Raw genomic sequence first — 18265 nt, forward strand, 5'->3', positions numbered from 1 at the left:
ATAATTCCTGATTTTCTGTAATTCCGTGCCATATTCTTGTATTTCAGGCCCCTTAAAGTTCTACATGGAAAGAATAAATAGCAAAAGTGTTTGAAAAATAAATTCTCTGATATTTTATGCATTCAACTGTATTTAACAATATTCTCATTATAATTCTAAAATTCAGTTATATAATATACCTGCACGCAGATTTGGGATGTAGATTTAAGCAGCCAGTTGAGAAAGCTCAGGCTATTTACTAATTCTGCTGGCTAAGCATAGTAGTACAAGAATTATTTTATTAAACAAATAATCGATTGGTAAATGAAATTTTAGCATTTATATATGTGTTATATATATGTGGGGGTATGTATATACACATATATGTGTAATATATTTACAAAATATGTGTATATATACACACACATATATATTTATATATATATATATATATATGTTTGTGTTTATCCAAAAATAAATAAAATACCTTTTGCATCCAAAGGTTTCCAAAACCACACATCTATGTGTAGGTAGGCTATCTTCTGAATAATGCTCGTAAAAGTATTCATCACATTTGGCACTGAAATCCAAAAAGGTTTGAATAGAATATTTTTTTTCTAAGCATTAATAATATTAATTTTTTCATTTGTTTGCTGACTTAAGGCTGTGCAAAGATTTTGATAACTTGTCTCTATATTGCAAGATAGACTATATTTCTTGTTAAAGAAACAATATTTCTTTGTATTTGTGAATATTTAGGTAAATCATAGAATCATAGAATGATTTGGGTTGGAAGGAATCTTAAAGATCATCTGGTTCCAACCTGCCTGCCATGGGTTGGAACTCTCACTAGAAATTTATCCTTGCTTTAATTATCCCTTTGATTTACATGTCTCTTCCTTATTTTTACTTGCTAGCTTGAGCAGATGGAGCTTGAAGTTCGAGAGATCCCACCTCAAAGTCGGGGAATGTACAGCAGTCGAATGAGAAGCTACAAACAAGAAATGGGAAAACTTGAAGCTGATTTCGTGAGTTTTTAACATATCACATGTTAAAATAAGATGGCATCCATGAGATTTTTTTTTTAAACGTAATCAGTTATTCAGGCAACTCAGTCTGTGTTTTTGATTACTGTGAGAGAGAAGTTCTGCATGTATTTTTCTGTATTTGTGGTCAGATAAAAACTGGGAAAGATAAGCTTTTATTTTTGTAGCATTCTCAACTTGAGTCGGTAGCCTTCTGCCCCTTTGTCCCAGATCTGGTTTGTTTCTGTGACATTAAACATTGGGAGTGTTTATGCTGTTGGAATAAGAGCTGGTAACCTTAGTTCTCAAGGAAAGATTGGTAGAATGTTAAAATTAATACTAAAAATGTAACATAAGTATACTCTTCGTGGTAAATAACAATTCATTTAATTCAGCTTGTTGCAATGTGGGCAGTAACATGAAAAGCAGTGTAATCTCCAATCCATGGAATTTTTGAATATGATTTATCTCCTATGCATTTCTTTTCTTAGTCTCTGTTATTTCTTTTCCATTCCACCTAGATTCTTCTCGGTTTTGGAAAAATCTGTGAAAAATACTACATTTTTTCAAGTAATGGACGCGAATTAACAAGATTCCCTTGTCTAGGGTTTTCTGCTACAGTTATCAGTCCTTTTTTGTGACTAGGATTTGCATTGAATAGATTTACATAGAGACAAAACCGTTTTCTCTAAAGTCCTGAAAAAGTTCAAAGGGATTGCAAAGTGTAGGAAAATGCTTTGTTAATTGGCAGCAGCTCAGTTCCTCCAGGGTGGGGAGAAAGAAATAACTGTTGGCAGTGTTTTCCATTCACTAGAGAACTGTGAATTTTCTCCGGTTGCTGGCAGCAGTTTATCCCTACAGGGGAGGGGAGTCAATGTTTGTACCTGCAGCCAGGAAATCCAGCTGACTGTCACTCCTCTGTGCTTCTGCCAAGTTGAAGAGTTGCACAAAAATGTATTAGCAGGAAGATGTCTGCAATTCTGTAAAGTTTAAGGAATGTTAGGATAAAAAGACTTGCATCAAAATTTTAGATGATTTCATGCTGTTCCCCTGTAGGAAGTGTATATGGTCTTATTGAGTAAACAGTGGCTTCCAAAAGAGAGCAATTTCTTGTCCAGGAGTGAATGCTGTTTACCTCCTCAGGTGTAGGAGAATTCCCTGTCAGCACACTTTTTGCTGGCCAATTTCTCCATGCTGCCAGAAGAAAGGAGCTGGCACTTCTGTACTCCCAAGCAATAGGGAATGGGAGAGTTCAGAAGAGGAGAAATGAGCATGTGTGGAAGAAATGTGTCAGATCACTAGGACTTGTGATTGGAAGAAGGTAAGTAGTTGCTCAGAGTGAGGAAGCAAAAAATGGCATAAGAAAGAGGAAGGAATAAATTATAAGAATGGGAAAAAAGTCCCTAAATCCAAGGATGGCATTCAGCAAAAGATCAAGGGAAGAAAGTGGAGTGAATAATGAAGCAAAATACTGGGGAGGAGGGGACAAGCCAATGGTTGTGCCTGGAAAAAAATTAGTTGTATAGAAAATAGAATGCTGTTATGATTAAATTTCCTGCATAATCCCAATTTCTAAATACTAACACATCTTCTAAGTTTGTATGTGTAGGTTTGAGAATCTTTTTGTCCTACTGTCCAGTCAAATAACAACTTGTTGGAAACTGTATAACAAAATGATTCAATTGTGAGTTCAAAGAAGAAGAGGAGGAAGGAAAGGAAATGTTATTTTGACTCTTTAAACTGCTCTGGCTGGAGGGCCATTGAAGGCAGGAAGTTGAAAATGTTTGCTGAAATTAAAGTGCTTTTGTGCGTTCTGTCTGAATGTTGTCCTGAGTGAGTTGTGACCTGTTTGATTGTAAGAGATTTTTTAAGAGCTTTAGCAGACCTTTAGAGAAAGCAGATCATAGTGTTTCTAAAATGAATTTGCTTTTTTCGATGAAGGGAAATCTTTAACTGGGAATGATACTGGCAGTTTTGGGTTAGGATCAGCTTACAGGTTTGCTGCTCAAGGTTCTCAGCTCTTCCAAAAGGCAGGCAGATGTGAGTTTGCAGTTTTGTGACGTTCTTTATAAACGGGTTGGAATCTCAGCTGGATTGCATTGTATTTGGCTTGGCCTTTCTTCCTGTGTAAAGCACATGTGTGCTGAAGACAGGACATTTCTCAATCATCTTGAAGTGTGTGTTTCATTTAAAGAAATAATCTCTGTGAAATGAATTGCAAGAATTACATAAATCATTATATATTCTTTTAAAACAAGTTCTACATGTATATTTCAGACAAGAAGTGAATGTAGATCTGGAACTGGAACCTTTATATTCATCATAAGGAATAAGACTTATGTTTTTGTGGTTCTTTGTATGCCTTTAACATCTTGCAAATTTGCCAATACCCAAGAAGTTATGGAGAACAGCAGCACAATAACATATTTAAAAGTTAGGAGAAGTAAATGTGAGGTACGTGCACTGTCCACGCTTTACTTGAATGATGTGGTTAGTTTCATGCATGCTACCATGCCAGAAGTATATTCTGAAAAATACGGATTTAAGCTTAGTTGAGCTATGCTTTGAAAAGTTCAAAAATCACTTATCTGTCTCTAGTTAGTTTTCTGATCAAGTAGGAAAAAGTTGCTAATAGAAATTTATTTCCCCTCATTGCTAAGCCTCGTTATCTTGAGTCATGCACACAATTACTCATCAGTAGTCTGCAGTCCAGAGGTATGTCTGGAGGCAATGACTTCCATGCACTGTATCCCACATGGGTAACTGGTTACCAACTAACTGCATTAAATGATATTAGAGGAGAAAAAAACTACCTTGCTCCATCTTGTTCTTCCCTGTTGGAGAGGAACAGTGGTAATGAATAAAAGGATAGCTCAATTTTGTCAATAAAAGTACTCAGATACCAGAGCACTGTGATTATGTAGGGGGAAAATTTAACAATGAATGCATTCCACCTCAGCTGAAGCTAGACATTTCTGATACTTGCATCTGGGCTGTGCAGCCTTCCTTGGGAAGGATCCGTGCATGTAGCAAGCAGTTCTGATTTGGCTGTGTCAGGTCACACCAACTTGCTGCCTGGCAGAGTTCCAGATGCCTTGGGAGAAGCATAAGAAGAGGGCAAGAATGAAGTGATACTTTGCAAAAACAAAACAAAACAAAACAAAAACTGTATACATATCAAAAGGCCAAGTTTCAGAATTGCTTACTATGCCTGATTAACATCTATCAAAACAGAATTAAACTGTTTTTTAAAGCTTATGTGTTGCTGTGTTTTTTTTTTGTTTGTTTTTGTTGTTGTTGTTGTTGTTGTTTGTTTGTTTGTTTGTTTTAACCTTAATTAGATTATCTTATTTTCAATAATATGTATCAGCACCATGGGTACTGATAAGTATTGAAAAGTGTAGTCCCAAACCTTTGGTGGCTCTCGGGTTTGTGCACAGGGCAGGTTTGCTGGGTTGCAGAGGCTGCAGTAATAGCTCTATCTTGTGGCCCCGAGTGGAGTTGCAGACCACGTACTTGTGCTTTCTGAGTTCATTAAAGTTTTTGGACCACCTACTAAAGAGTTTCTGAAATTCAGGCCAAGATTCCTATGAGCATCTTTTTCTTTTTATTTTTTTTATTTTTTTTTTCTGCACCTGCAAAGGCATCATCGTGTAGTTTAAGCTTGTAAATATTTTTTTCTCAATTATTCCACATGTAGAATGTCCATGGTAACTGACTGCACAATGTAAGTTATAAATGCAAACAAATGCCTATATTTTATTGCAACTTTTTAATTAAATGGATTTATTTTTTCAAACAGGCATTAACTCCAGTGATATAGCCAGTGATCTTTAAACACTGGAAATATACAGTGGTTAAAAGGCTGTCCAGATTTTGTTAATGCACTTTGATCTGAATTTATCCCAATTTGCCTGAAACTGTAACTATCTTAACAGCAAATCTATGCTTACATGAAGCTCACAGTTGAAGTATGAGGCATTCAATAGATAGGTAATCTAAGTACACAGTAAGACTATATTATGTATTAATATATGTATTATAAAACATGATTACCACACAATCAGTGCTGAAAGTAGGATAGGATATTCTGTAAGAAAAATGGCCATCAAACAGAGGAGGTGTAAGAACTGTTCTGTTCTATCATGGTAGCCCAAAGGTAAAATTTGAGGGTAGCATTTGTTATCAGTCTATGAAGCAGTACTCGTTCCTGATAAAGATTCAGAATTGCTACTGTTTTTAGTAATTCTGACCTTCAATTTAGGATCAAAAAAGAGAAGGAGAAGCCATGAATATACTGTATGAAACTGGACAAATTTGATATGTTTTTGGCATTTAGCTTCAGTTCAGTAAATAGTGAAGATACATATTCATATTGCATAAATCCCACAGGTTCTGTTTAATATAATAGTTAAAATGACAGCTACTGTTAAGCTTTCAAAACATTTAAGGAGATAAGCAATGGAATTTCATTAGATAAAGCTAGGTCTTTTGTGGGGCTCTGAGTTACCACCTGAGTCCAGGAGCTGACCTGAAGAACAGCTACAATTGTGCCAGTCACACGCTGGCTTCTTTTTGCCAACACCACCGCCCTTATTTCAGGTTCTGTCACCTACCCAGACAAATAATCATAAGGCTATAAGCATAATGAAAGATGCTTGTCAAAACATGATTTAGAGACTTGCATTTTTATCACCAGCATCTTCCTTAGGTTTCCAGTTTGAGCTGCTTTGCCTACTTGGCTGCTGCTGAGCATTGTGCTAACTTCTCCTCTGTAGAGGAAAATTCCATGTTGTCTTCAGTTTGTTTTCACTTCTGTTCCCCACCTCGGTGGGTTTGTGGTGGAAGAAGGTGGAGGGATTATTTGACATTTTGCTATTACACTACTGCTGCTTTAAATAGGAAAAAAAATGAGGCAGGATAGAATACTTATTAGAAAATTATTTATTTATTTATAATTTTCAAGGCTTAGACTGAGCTTTTAATGAAAGATTAAGAGATGCAATAAATTAGATTCCATGAAGAAAACTTACCTTCATTTATTTACATCTTCAGAATATATTTAATTTCATGTGGAAGAGCAGAGAGGGGAGGAATTTTATTTCAGCTTGAAATTTACTCGTGATGACATGCTTTTCCTTAGAGGAAAACGTGAAAGACAGGAGTTAACATGGTTGATTTATAATTAACCTAAGGGGTTAGATCAATTTACCTGAGATTCCTGAGAGGCCAGACTAGTGAAGCACACCTTACTTCCTGGGTTTTTAATACAATACTTGTAGGTATGCTTTACAAAGAACCCTCCCATGTTTGACCAGTAAGGTGCATCTCAGAAGACGATTTGTGAAGATATATTACTGGATAAAGTCAACTAAGCAGCAAATTTTAATTGTCTGTAAAGTTAATTCCTTAACCAGATTCTTCTCTCAACTAACTTCCCCTTGATGCTCCTAGGAACTTTTGTAGAGCTCTCTCCAGAGATGTTGCTTCTCGGTTTATGTGTGGTGATGAGACTGGCAAGCTTTGTGGTACGTAGTTTGTTGGTTCTAAGCAACTTAGGGACTGTTGTGGTGGAGATGTTGCACGTGATTTTATGAAAAAGCAGTTTGTGGAACAATAGTGTTGGCCCGGAGATTACAAATAAAGGCACTTTCAGAAAATAGTTTGGTGAGTCTGGTAGTTCCGTGTTTGGCTGGGGGCTATGTATGAAAAGCATATTGACTCACAATGCACTGGAGACATTCATGCCTTTCTTTCCTTTCTCCTTTGACACACAAAAAAAAATTTTAATTAAACGAAGCCAAAAATTGGTCTACAGCAGAATGAAATCCTTCAGTAAAATATATTTTAAGGCATGTAATATAAATTCAGGATGATGTCAGCTCTGGTATAGCAACATATTCCTTCTTCACTAAGCACGCTTTCTCACCTGGCAGTCTTTAGGCATGTATGGATGCCAACCCTCATCAGCCTTCTCCAGGTAAAGAAGGATCATTTCTCTGTTTACCACATAATTTGTTCTTATGTCAGAACTTCCACTTCTCAAAGTAGTAATATTAAATCTGAGTGCTGGTCTTCCTTGCCAATGTTGGAAGGAGCAATATATCTGCTCAAAATTACTTATAGCCAGCTGGAGAGTGAGGTGAGTTCTTATATAGAAGAGGATGAATTCTGCTTTTTTTTGGGCAGGGAGAAGGAGGAAGGCTTTAATGTTACCCTCTTTCTGAGTGATTTTGTATATTAGTCAAGTGATACTCCCCTACCTGCCATGTAAAAAGCAGCAAGCTGTCGTTGTCCTGCTTTTGATAGCAGCAGTAATAAAGACTCTGCAATTGGAACGCAGCGGGCGGTTGTGATGATGAATAAAGCAGCAGAGAGCATATCTCACTCTCCTGTCATCATATTGCCTCACCTGCACTCATATAAATAGAATTTTGATTTGGTTGCTATCATGAGTTAAACATAAAGATTTCAGGAAAAAGCAGCTGATAAGCTGAGCAAAAAAAAAAACCAAAAAAACAAAAACAAAAAAACACATAATTTTAACATGCTTACTTTTTGGTTTAGAACTACACTCAAGTTCCTTATCATGATTCACTTTTTTTTTTTTTTTTTTTTAATTTTATTTTGTCTGACTAGAGAGAGGCTAATTTGTGTTTGACTGCAAAGTGGGGAAAGACGTGCTACTGATAAAGGAAAAAACAGGGAGAAGGTAGCGTTTTGACACTGGAAAGCTTAGTTACAGACCTCGGATTTCTTGGTTTGTTTGTTCAAGGACTGACACTAGATGGCACTGTTTGTTTGCAAAGCAAGTCCTTTTTTTCTTCTTACGTTTCTTTTTTTTTCCTTTTTTTTCTTTTTTTTTTTTTTCTTTTTTTTTTTTTTCTTTGGTAGTAACTGAAATTACTGTTTCATGAATAAAATATTTCTGGTGGGATTTGCATTTCTATATTGGCTGAAGATACTGTGTTGAATGTTTTATTAACCAGCCCAGTGCAACTGTCAGCCTATTAAAGAGATCCAATGGACCCTGTTTAGCTAAATAAACTAAATAAATCCAATTCGTCAAATTGTGTTCCTGGCTGTTTATTTTCCATTCTTTTGATGTACAGTTTATTTTAAGTTAAAGCCACATAGTTTTAAAAATTAATGTGAAAATAGAATTTAGTGTTTGAAACATGAGGATACTAATTGCCATGGTCAAAGCCAGCTTTCCTTTATGGTGAAGTAGCAGTCTGGTAAATGGTGAACTTTCTGTTGGTAACTGATTAGCTGTCCTATGTCAAAAATTAGTTTGGTTAACAAATGGCTAATGGCTAATTTTTTTTTATTTTTTTTATTTTTTTTTATATTTTGGCTGCATGCTGGGTTCTGTTGCTTTCACAAAATGAAACTTGAAACATAGGCAGTGCTGTTAAAAGTAGCTATTTCTACCCAACTTCAAGAGGTTTGTTCTTCATCTTGATATTTTCTCAGTCGAAATTCAAGGGGAAATTTTTATATGATCATTACATATTGAATGCTTGTTGAAATTCCTATTGCATCATAGGCAAATATTAGAGTATGAAAAAATCTCTTTGCATGACCAAATATATTGTATGTCAGGGTGTCAAATAGCTGTCAAACGTTACAAATAGTGGCATTCATTATATTCAGCTAGTACAAATAATATTTTAGTTACCTTATTTTTTGCTGAAAACCTTTACCATAGAATAGCAGATTTATGATAATACATAGTAAAAATTCTTCTGTGACAGTTAACAATTGCTGTAAATGCAAACGTATTCTAAATTTCTTAATAAGGGAAATGAAGAAAGTGATAGATGTGTTCTCCTATTCTTTCTGATGATTTACAGGGTGCTGCTTTAGTGATGTTGTATGTTAACTTTTGTGTATTTTACAAGAAATTGAAGTTGCCACATGTTACATAGTTTTATTTTGCTAATCTCGAGTTTCCAAAAATGGCACATAAAGTTCAATGTGATAGAAACAAGTATAAGTTAAATTGCTTTTGTTTTGTATTTGTATTTTGTTTGTTTTGTTTTTCTCTCAGAAATCTCCTGTAGTGGATTGAAAAGCATTTGTGAAGTATAAACATCTAAGTATGAACTTCACAGTGTCAAGGATACTTAGGGAGAATGATGCAATCCATTCATTCAGCCGTTATTTTCTTGCAACTTACAGTTGAATTTAACTGAAATTGTAAATTTTGCTGCCACCCTTTCCCAGACTCTAACCCAAGAACAAAGTAGGTGTTTGTGCTAATGCCTTCAGTGTTCAACAGAATCTTATTTCCTTATGTAGGTAGAATTTCATTTGTCCAGAGAAAAAATATTAAACTTATTAAATATTTACATGTTAATATTTACAAGTTGCAAATATTTAAAAACGTCATTTAATAACCAGGACATGCAATGTTAAACTGTTTTCTCCCAGATAAAACCTTCTCGTTTTGTGCTCTGCATTGATTCTTTTTAACACAACAGCGTTGAGCACAGAAGGAACTTTATGGTTCTTTAATATTGGCTAGCGCAGGTACACAGAGATGGAGTTTTACAACAGTGGAGTGGCCTTGTTTCTGGCGTAAGGCTTGGTGAGGAAGGAATATAAAGCAAAAAATGCAGCTGGAAGTGGAATAGAATGATTATTTTTTTTTCCCTCTTGTAATGTTCTTTACTATCTGAAGCATATGGAAGAAGTGTGAATATCTCTGTTCCTTTGTTTGGTAACTTTTTATTTGTATTCTGCAATCATTTAGTAGTCAGTCCCAACTACAGTCAGTTTCCCTTTGCAAGCTGCTGTACAAACCACAACAAAAAGTGATTCTTGGCCACAAAGTCTGTTTAAGCTTGCTGTTCTTAGAGGAGAAATCCCTGCAAAGACTACTTAAGAATAAGTTGCACATTTGACAACGTAATGCTTGTCTCCATTTACAACAGGTGGATCAAGTACAGCACCTCCCTTACTTTTCATGCGATTTTTATAAACTGCCGTTAGAGTGCCTGTGCCAGGAAAATAAGCCTTTTCCAATATTTAATAATTACTGCAGAGGTTTCACTTCTTAAAGATCTGATCAATGAGCATTAGAGCAGAAATAAAAAGATAGTAAAAAAAAAAAAAAAAAGAGGTTACTTCTGGGATCGGTAATAGAATAGAGTAATATTCCATTGCTAGAGTACAATTTAACCATTTCTGATGGATTCTGGTGGATTTTATGAGGGGGAAAAAAAAAGAAAAGCAGTTTTTTGCTATTTGGTGCCTGCTGCTTAAGAAAAGGATATTAGGGAGTGCGATGGGGGCTCTGCATGTTTGCTATTGAGTGGCATGTCCAACATGTTTTTTTTCAGAGAAGTTAAGATTAGAATGATTACGGATAGTGTTCGCCAACTTACCTTGGAAGCACAACGGGTAGGATTTGGGAAAAGACCAAAATGCAATTTCAGACTTTCGATCTGTTCAACAGGAATTCACGTATGAAGCCTGGCAAGTCAAAGGGAAGACTCCTATTGTGTTTGTTGGGTCTTGGATTGGGCCTTAGATAGACAATGTGCCTGTGTTATAAAGTTAGCACCTTCCTCTACACTGATTCATGAGTAGAAGGGTTTTGAGCCATTATTCAATCAAACTGTATCCTTTGCTGTGGCATATCACCAACCAGGAAAAAAGTGGTACTTAATATTTGATGTAAGAGAGAATAATGACATTAATGCCAAACCAACTTCTCTTATCTCAAAACTTGAAAAGTAATTTATTAAGTCTGTAATGATATTTTAGGAAATGTAACTGCAAGCATTTTGACTGAGGCATGCCTGTTTTGTAGAGCACCTAGCAGAAGAGCGCTTCTCATCCACAAGTACAGCTCTTTGGCACTGTGATAACGAGTATTAAATAAAGAACTTAAATAAAGAACTGTGCAAAGAATGGAGTTGGTATGTTGATGTGTTTCTTTTAATTATTTTTGTTTGTGTTGTTTAGGAAATATAGGTTAGTTTCAATATTATTGATTATTCTATTAACATCTGTCTTTGAAGCTAGAGGTTTTATTTTTTTTATAGTACTTAACATCCTTTAAAAAAGCTCCTATTTACCTAAAATTATTATGTGAGTAAAACTAGTAGAGGTAAGCTTAACTATAATTTTAAAAGTTTTTTATTTAAAAAGTATTTGATTTGTAATGACTGCATTTGTGTATTGTTTTGTAATTCAATGTTATTGGTACCCCTACGTGACCATGTTATTTCCTCTGCTTTCTGCCCAGCCTTCAGGAGAAATCAGACTCTTGTGGTTCAGTTGTATAAGCTTCCCACAAAGTTAGTTCAGTCAACTAAATCAAAACAAAAAGTTATAGAAAGGTCAGGATTAAGTTAGAGGTTGCTAACCTGAATCACTTTCCTAGCCTTTTTAAGCCCTTAGTGCTCCTTTTGTCTTTTCCTCACCTTCTATCACGTTGTCCTCCTGTTAGATCTTTATTTCAGTTGAAGGCACCTGGGCTGCATCTTTCTTCCAACCCGTACTTGGAGTCAGTTTCAAACGTGTTATTAAGGTCCCCTTTTTCCGTTCTTGGGCTACACATACTGTGTTCAGCAGCGCGGATCGGTGGCTCAGCATTTGTGCCCTGTAGAGATCTCAGTTTAAAATGCATGAACTTTAGAATAAGGAAAATTTGTTCCTCTCCCGCCACAGTTTCGCTTTTCTTTTTCTGCTTCTCTTTCTGGGACAAACTTGAGGAGTTTTCTCTTTTAATTCATAGCTAGAAAGTACTGGGTTGCTAAGGTCACTTGCTGAGTTTCCTTCTCTGCAATCTAGCACCGGTTTGCAAGCCATTTGTACCTTTAAAAAATCTCTTAGCTGTTGCCTTTTACCCACATGGGCCTTCATGTACAGGGGTGTTTGGTTTGGCAGTGCTATGATATTGAAGTGAATCCCCCATTCTCCTCACTTACTGCACATGAGCATTGATAGGGTTGCTTTTGGAGAAAAAAAAATGGAATCTCTGTTTTGGGTGTGCACCAAACACACTCCAGCCACAGTGGGGAAATAAGGGTCAGAACCAAAGCCTGGTGTTTCAGGCAGCTTTGAACCCTATGTAAAATGAGGATGTTTGGTCAAGAAATAAGCTAAATCTCCACAGCAGAGAAACTGTAGTGGAAAAACACCAAGATACCATCTTTTCTGATGTTGTTAAATGTATTATTTTGGAGCAAGAATGTCTTTTAAGGTCCTTCCTTCTTTTGTAGAAGTTTCAGGGCCTTTGTAAATTTCCATTCCCCTTCTCATATATTTCAAATAAAAGAAACCAGGGTACAAGGTCTTACAGCCTGAAGTCTGGTTATTAGTATGTTTGGACTGCTTTCATTTTTGGAAATTGTCTTTTCATTTCAGTTACTATGGAAAGATCACTTATGATGGTTCATGTGTCAATTCTTTCACCTACTTGTCATTTGAACAAAAAAACAAAACCTTTAATTTTCCATTATATCCAATGCACTTTAAAGATCCTCAGCATTGAACTTATGCTATCAACAAATAATTAGTGGCTAATACTTATGATATTCCATATCTAAGTCCCCAGCTTTACTCACTGCCATTTTGATGCAAAAGTGACATGAATTAGTGAAATTCTTGTTATCTAAGCAGTAGGAAATACAAATCAAGTATTGAAAACTATGTTCAGCAAGTGTGGCGTATTCTAAGAAATCATTATCCTTTTCTCTGCCTTCTAACTTTAATGGAATAGTTAAGAGACTATGGCATGCATAGTCGTCAATGTCCATATTATAAAATCATAGTATCAGCTTGGTAAAGAATTACATGTTCTGTTTCTAGCAAGGAGATAAATTGTCAATTACCAGACCACTCTCTGTACTCCCCACCCCCTTTAATCTCTTTTGTAGTATCTAGTGAAATTTGGCATGGGTTTGGCTTGGGTGTTTGAAGTAATCTATGCAATGGAGTTTATCTTTGTTTTCCGATAAATAAGATTTTTTTTTCCTGTATTGTGAGCTGTGACAATCTGACTGGAATGCCTCACCGATGAGTTGTTTGGTTGTGTGCTGGTGGTGGGAAATTCTTGAAATTTGACCAGGCTGCCTTTTACATTTTTGAGGGCAATATCTAGGAAGAAGTGGGAGAAGGTTGTCCTTCTGACATTATAAACAAAAAAGGGGGAACATGACAGTAGCATTCCTCCCAAGGCAATTGAATCAAATGCCTACTGCAGGAAGTGAAAATAAATGCATTGCTTTGCTGAACTGCAGAGTTGTACTGAAAGTTTCTTGTGCCTTCTTGTGTGCAGGCTTCATATACTCTAGATCACTTCAGAAGAAGAAATCTTTGGTTTATGTTTAAATACAGATGAACAAGTGGTGTTTTTGTTTGTTTGTTTGTTTTGTTTCTGTTGTTCTTCTTTTGTTTTGTTTTTAATATAAAAAAAAAAAAAACTTTCCCCTGTCCAAAACAGTCAAAAAAGAATTTCACATTCTCCAAGAATTATGATCTGTCTGCAAACTTCACTGTTGGACACATCACTTAAAAAATAGCCATATGGAGAAAAATGCATGATGCACGTATTGGCAGAGAAAAGCCAATAAGCTCAATTTGATTCAGGAAGCTGAGAAACATTTTAATAACTTTTTGACGTTTTCGTAGTCCTTATTTACCTTATCAATAGTTATGGTGACATATGATTGTCAACTTTTTATATTAAACCAAACTAATAAATTAAACATGTTGTGTTTATACCTGATGAAAGCTGACGTTTTGGAAAGGTGTTAAAATATACTGACAGGTCTTGTTCATAAACTCCTTTGGTATAAATATGTAGATGACATCTTTAGATATTGTTTGTACATAGGCTGATAGGCAGGAAACGTTGACAACGTAACAAATGCAAATGTCAACCCCACAATTTAACCTTTCTGTGTAGGAAAAGATGTTAGTTTTAAGTTACATGTATCTTTTAACTTTATTTTCAAAGTTTTTTTTTTGAGCCTGTTATCATTGCCGTTTCATGTGCCACTGAAAGTAACACTGCAATAAGAAAGATTTGCACTTAAGAGCTTTTCTCTGTGGTGTTCCTACTTAAATGACTGCAGCTGAGAGGGTTGTTTTTTCTTCTAATTCTTTTTATTTTTCATGTTCATCTGGTATCTTCTGAATCTTGCTGTTACATCACCTGTTCATTTCTGACTTGCCAATGGTTCAGGGCTTGTAAGGGTAACTCCAGGGCAGTAAAACAGTAAAACTATTTTTAAAATGTTGGAGCAGTTTATTATTACAACAAACACATGGCCTTGCCTTTAACACGGATCAGGGTTACTTTGTACGCAAAATATCTTTAACCTGCGTGTTCCTGGTCTCCTCAGTGGTGACGTGAAGCCAATGTGTGTTGTCTGTTTGCCTCTTTTGGCAACCTCTGTGAGCCATGGTTAGGATCACGCTGTGCTGAGGTTAGCCACAGCTTTAGGTGTCAGGGCCTGGAGGGCACCAATAACCTTTCACAGCCCCAGGTAGCCTACCCCCAGGACCCTATTTCAACCCCAGGAAGGTTCTGCTCATGGCCCAGGACCCCATTTCAACCCTGAGGCTATCAGTTCCTGCCCCAGCAATGCTGTAAGATGTCTGCAGCTCCCATGGCCCAGCCCTGCTCAGCTGTCGACCCATGCCCTAAAAAATTGCTGACCTGAACCTGTTGGTGCTGGGAGCCGCACAGCTGGGCCAGGTGTCTCAAGTGACCTCTGAGTTCTCTGCCCTCTGTCTTTAAGTCCTAAAACTGCCTGATCCAAACTGTTCGAGTAATGTTTTTATACCTCACACCTAGGCTCGCCTACCTGGTGCCTGGGCGAGCAGTACGTGGTCTTTTGTGCACCAGCACTGGGGGCCTCTGGTGGGATTCCTTAGCTCTTACTTAGAGCACATGCTGAAAGATGGACTATCTTGCCCTGCTACCAGCATGGCAGTGATGACTTGAATCCTCACAGCTGTGAGCAGAGATCCCACAGAATTCTGTAACCTGTCTCAGCTGTCTCCCAGTTTCACATTTCAACCTCGTGAGGGGCATGAGGAAGAAAATCTTGTTGCACTTCACACTGTAATAGGTTTTTGTTCTGGCTTTTGGTGATTTCACGACTGAGATGAACTTCTCCATAATGTTCCTGTTGCTTCTTCTAGCGGGTCTTCCTTTATCACTATTGGAAAAGGACTGGTAGGTTGGAATTGCTCTGGTGGATATCTTGGGAAGTTGAACCCAGCTCTCAGGAGGGAGGGATTCAGAGTGCTTTGAATATTGGCTAAATATTGAAAACGGCTAAAGACATGCCTGAGCGTCTCAGCAAGGATGATCCACCCTTTCCTTGCACCTTATTGAATGCCCTGTACTCTGTGTGTGTGCATGTGAGACAGAGAAGTTAAGGAGAAGCTCGGATGTGGAGGTTGGTGTTAATTGCCTCGTGACACGGAGTTGTTGGAGTTAAAGCTGTTGCTGCTGTGGCAGGGATTAGAACTTGATTCATCTTACTAGCGGTGGAGGAAGTTACTATCAGTTTTTTTTTGTTTGTTTGTTTTTCCTTTATTTTAAATGAGTTAACGGATGTCTATGGTCACAATTGGCCCTCTGTGTTATAAAGAAAAACAAAACTACACCAACTGTTTCGGTGTTCTCTAAGTGCCTACAGAGGAAGTTAATGAAACTCAAAGTAATGGGAAGCTGGTGAAGGCATATAAAATTTAATAGATTTGGAAGGCTTCAGGTGTATTAAAAATAATTCTTTTCCAGAATAATTAACTACTCTAACTTGGTATTGAATCAATCAGCTAATTAATGCAGTCCTATTTTGTGTTGTGGAAACTTTGGTAGCTTATTAATGAACACCAGCCTTTTGAGCAGAAATATTTCTGCAGTTAGACTGACTTATATATTATGTATTACTTAAGGATAGTTCACAAGATATTTTTCTGCTGTATAGTGTTTTCTTTTTGTAAGTTAGATGGACAGATTTGGGATGTACATCTGTGATATTGCATAATTGACAGAAAACCCTCTGGTATTTGACTGTCCAAAGAACATGAAAGGTATACTCTACTTTGCAACAATCATATTCTGTCAGATGGTTGCATTGACTTTTTAAAGCAGTTGGAGAAAATTGATAAGACTTAATGTAAATGAAACTGTTATATTTGATACTTACCTTGTGTTACCTCCCTGTGATACTAAGCAGTTCCCAATCGGGCAGTAAGCATGCTTTGCGTGGGTCTTATTCCAAATCTTTCCCTGGGGAAATCAGGGAAAGTTGTGGGACAAAGCTCTTTCATGTGCTCTTTAACCACCACTGACTGAGTTTCCTGAGTTATCTAACTAGGTGGGTTCATTTAATACACTTCCTTTATATTGTCTATAAATTGCCGCCTCGCATCAGCAGAACTGAGTGTTTTGTTCTGAAAATTATATGCACCTTTCATTTCTAAACCATTATTTGGGAACGCAATTTTGAGATTCCCCATAACTCTGCAGGGTCTGGGCGGGGATAACTACAGCGTACTTCTGGAAATTTCCATGCTGGTTCCTTATTTTTATTTAGCAGCTTTTCTGCTCGGTGTTATAATCCCAGCTCTCTTTTTCTTCCCTTAGGATAGTTGTTGTTGTTATGTGTTTCCCTCTTAACAACATGTTTGTTTAAGTAAATATAAATGCAGTGAGTTTCCTGAAAGTTACTCATTGGGGAAATTGAAATGAAATTTTAAAATATCATTAGGAATGCAAACAATAAATTCTTTCATTTGCTGTAGGCGTCTTTAGGTTGGAATGACTAGAAAAGGTTCTGGTTAATTAGAAGTAATTTGTTAGAAACCTGAATCTTTCTTTTTTTTTTTTTTTATTTCCTAGATTAAAACTCAGTTCCCAGCTGGATGCTTATAAGTGCAGGAAATGTAATTGTGAGATGATTAATTGCAAAAAGATGGATAATTGGAGTTCATATTGTATGTCAAATATGGCTAAACCGAAAGGTTTTCTGTATCTTGAAAGAGATTGGCTGAAGTCTAGATTGCAGAATACTGAGCAAGGAGTGTTTTTAGAGATTAATAATCAGATTGCTGCAAAAGGACTGGGTAGAGCCTGGCTGTGAAGAGCTATCCCCTCCCAGCCCTTTCCTATTACTTCAGTTTTTAATTAGTATGGTTTTGGTTTTGTCCTCATGCCTTTATTGCTGTTATGTGAATTGGAGATTAGGAAGCAGAGTAAACATCATACATCTAACGCCAATGCTTAGAGACAAAGATATCTCCTCCTCTCCACTAGGAGAGGCTCAGCCTCCTGTAGGATAACAGCTGAACAGTCCTAGCAGACTTGTGAATTTGAGTCTCTTGTGTCATTCCCTTCCTAGTGTCTTGCCTCAAAATCAGCATGTTTTTTCTATAGATTGTTTTAATGTTTCTAACATTTGTTTTGAGCCCCTTTTTTGCTTTTTTTTTTTTTTTTTTAACTGTACTGTAATAATAATTTAAAAGGTGATGCATGCAGTATAAACTACATTTTGCTTTCATTATCCCTCACATACTTAGCAAAACACTGCCTGGTGTTTTAAATTACTTCTGCTTTACTTTAAAATGGGAACTCATGCTTGAATAGCCTATTGTTCTGTTAGCTACTACAATGCACTTCAAACCACACAGTGTTATTCTATTCACTGTATTTTGGGATCATATGAAATATTTGTTCCCCCCCACCCCCAGCCTATAACTTCCTATCTCAATAAGGAGTTTCTAACCCTTGGAAATACTGCTTTACAAATTCAGCTAATGACCCAAATACAGCTTGTTTGTTGTGTATGAGTTGTATTAAAATAACGCACTGTATGTGTATTGTCATTAATGATATGCTCATTTTGATAATGGAGCTGCAGTCTCTTAGTATGTAGTCCCTGGGGAGATGCTGCATTTTTTTAACTAAGTATTGTTCTGGCTCCTTTCCTTGATTGGCCCAGAAATAGCAATCAGCTGGGGAGCAGGATGACATGCCTCTTAGCGATCCCTTTTATCTTTGAGATGAGTATCAACATTGTATGCTTCCTAATGGAAGTGTAATTTAATGAAATCTATTGGGTAAACATACTTCAGATGTTCAAAGGAGGTGACAAAATTTTTGCTGGCAGCCAGGACCTGGCTGGTTTCCAGCTTGCCTTTAGCTGCTATGCATATAGCATTGAGAGAGGCACTTAAAATAGGAACACAAAGTGTTGTTTCTATTGTGTTTTGGGTTGTGGATT

At 36.6% G+C, this 18265-nt stretch overlaps 1 protein-coding gene across 6 annotated transcripts in view; it reads left to right on the forward strand.

The window, feature by feature from the left end:
- Window positions 1–18265, forward strand: part of VTI1A (vesicle transport through interaction with t-SNAREs 1A) — a 280750-nt gene that overhangs the window by 11606 nt on the left and 250879 nt on the right. For all 6 annotated transcript variants that reach the window (XM_027460600.3, XM_027460601.3, XM_021268815.4 and 3 more), the window contains exon 3: window positions 897–1007. In XM_027460600.3, the coding sequence (XP_027316401.1) occupies window positions 897–1007 (111 nt within the window). The remainder of the gene's footprint in view (window positions 1–896; window positions 1008–18265) is intronic.

The sequence above is a fragment of the Anas platyrhynchos genome, chromosome 6 (assembly GCF_047663525.1).
Source record: "Anas platyrhynchos isolate ZD024472 breed Pekin duck chromosome 6, IASCAAS_PekinDuck_T2T, whole genome shotgun sequence".
Classification (NCBI taxonomy): Eukaryota; Metazoa; Chordata; class Aves; order Anseriformes; family Anatidae; genus Anas; species Anas platyrhynchos.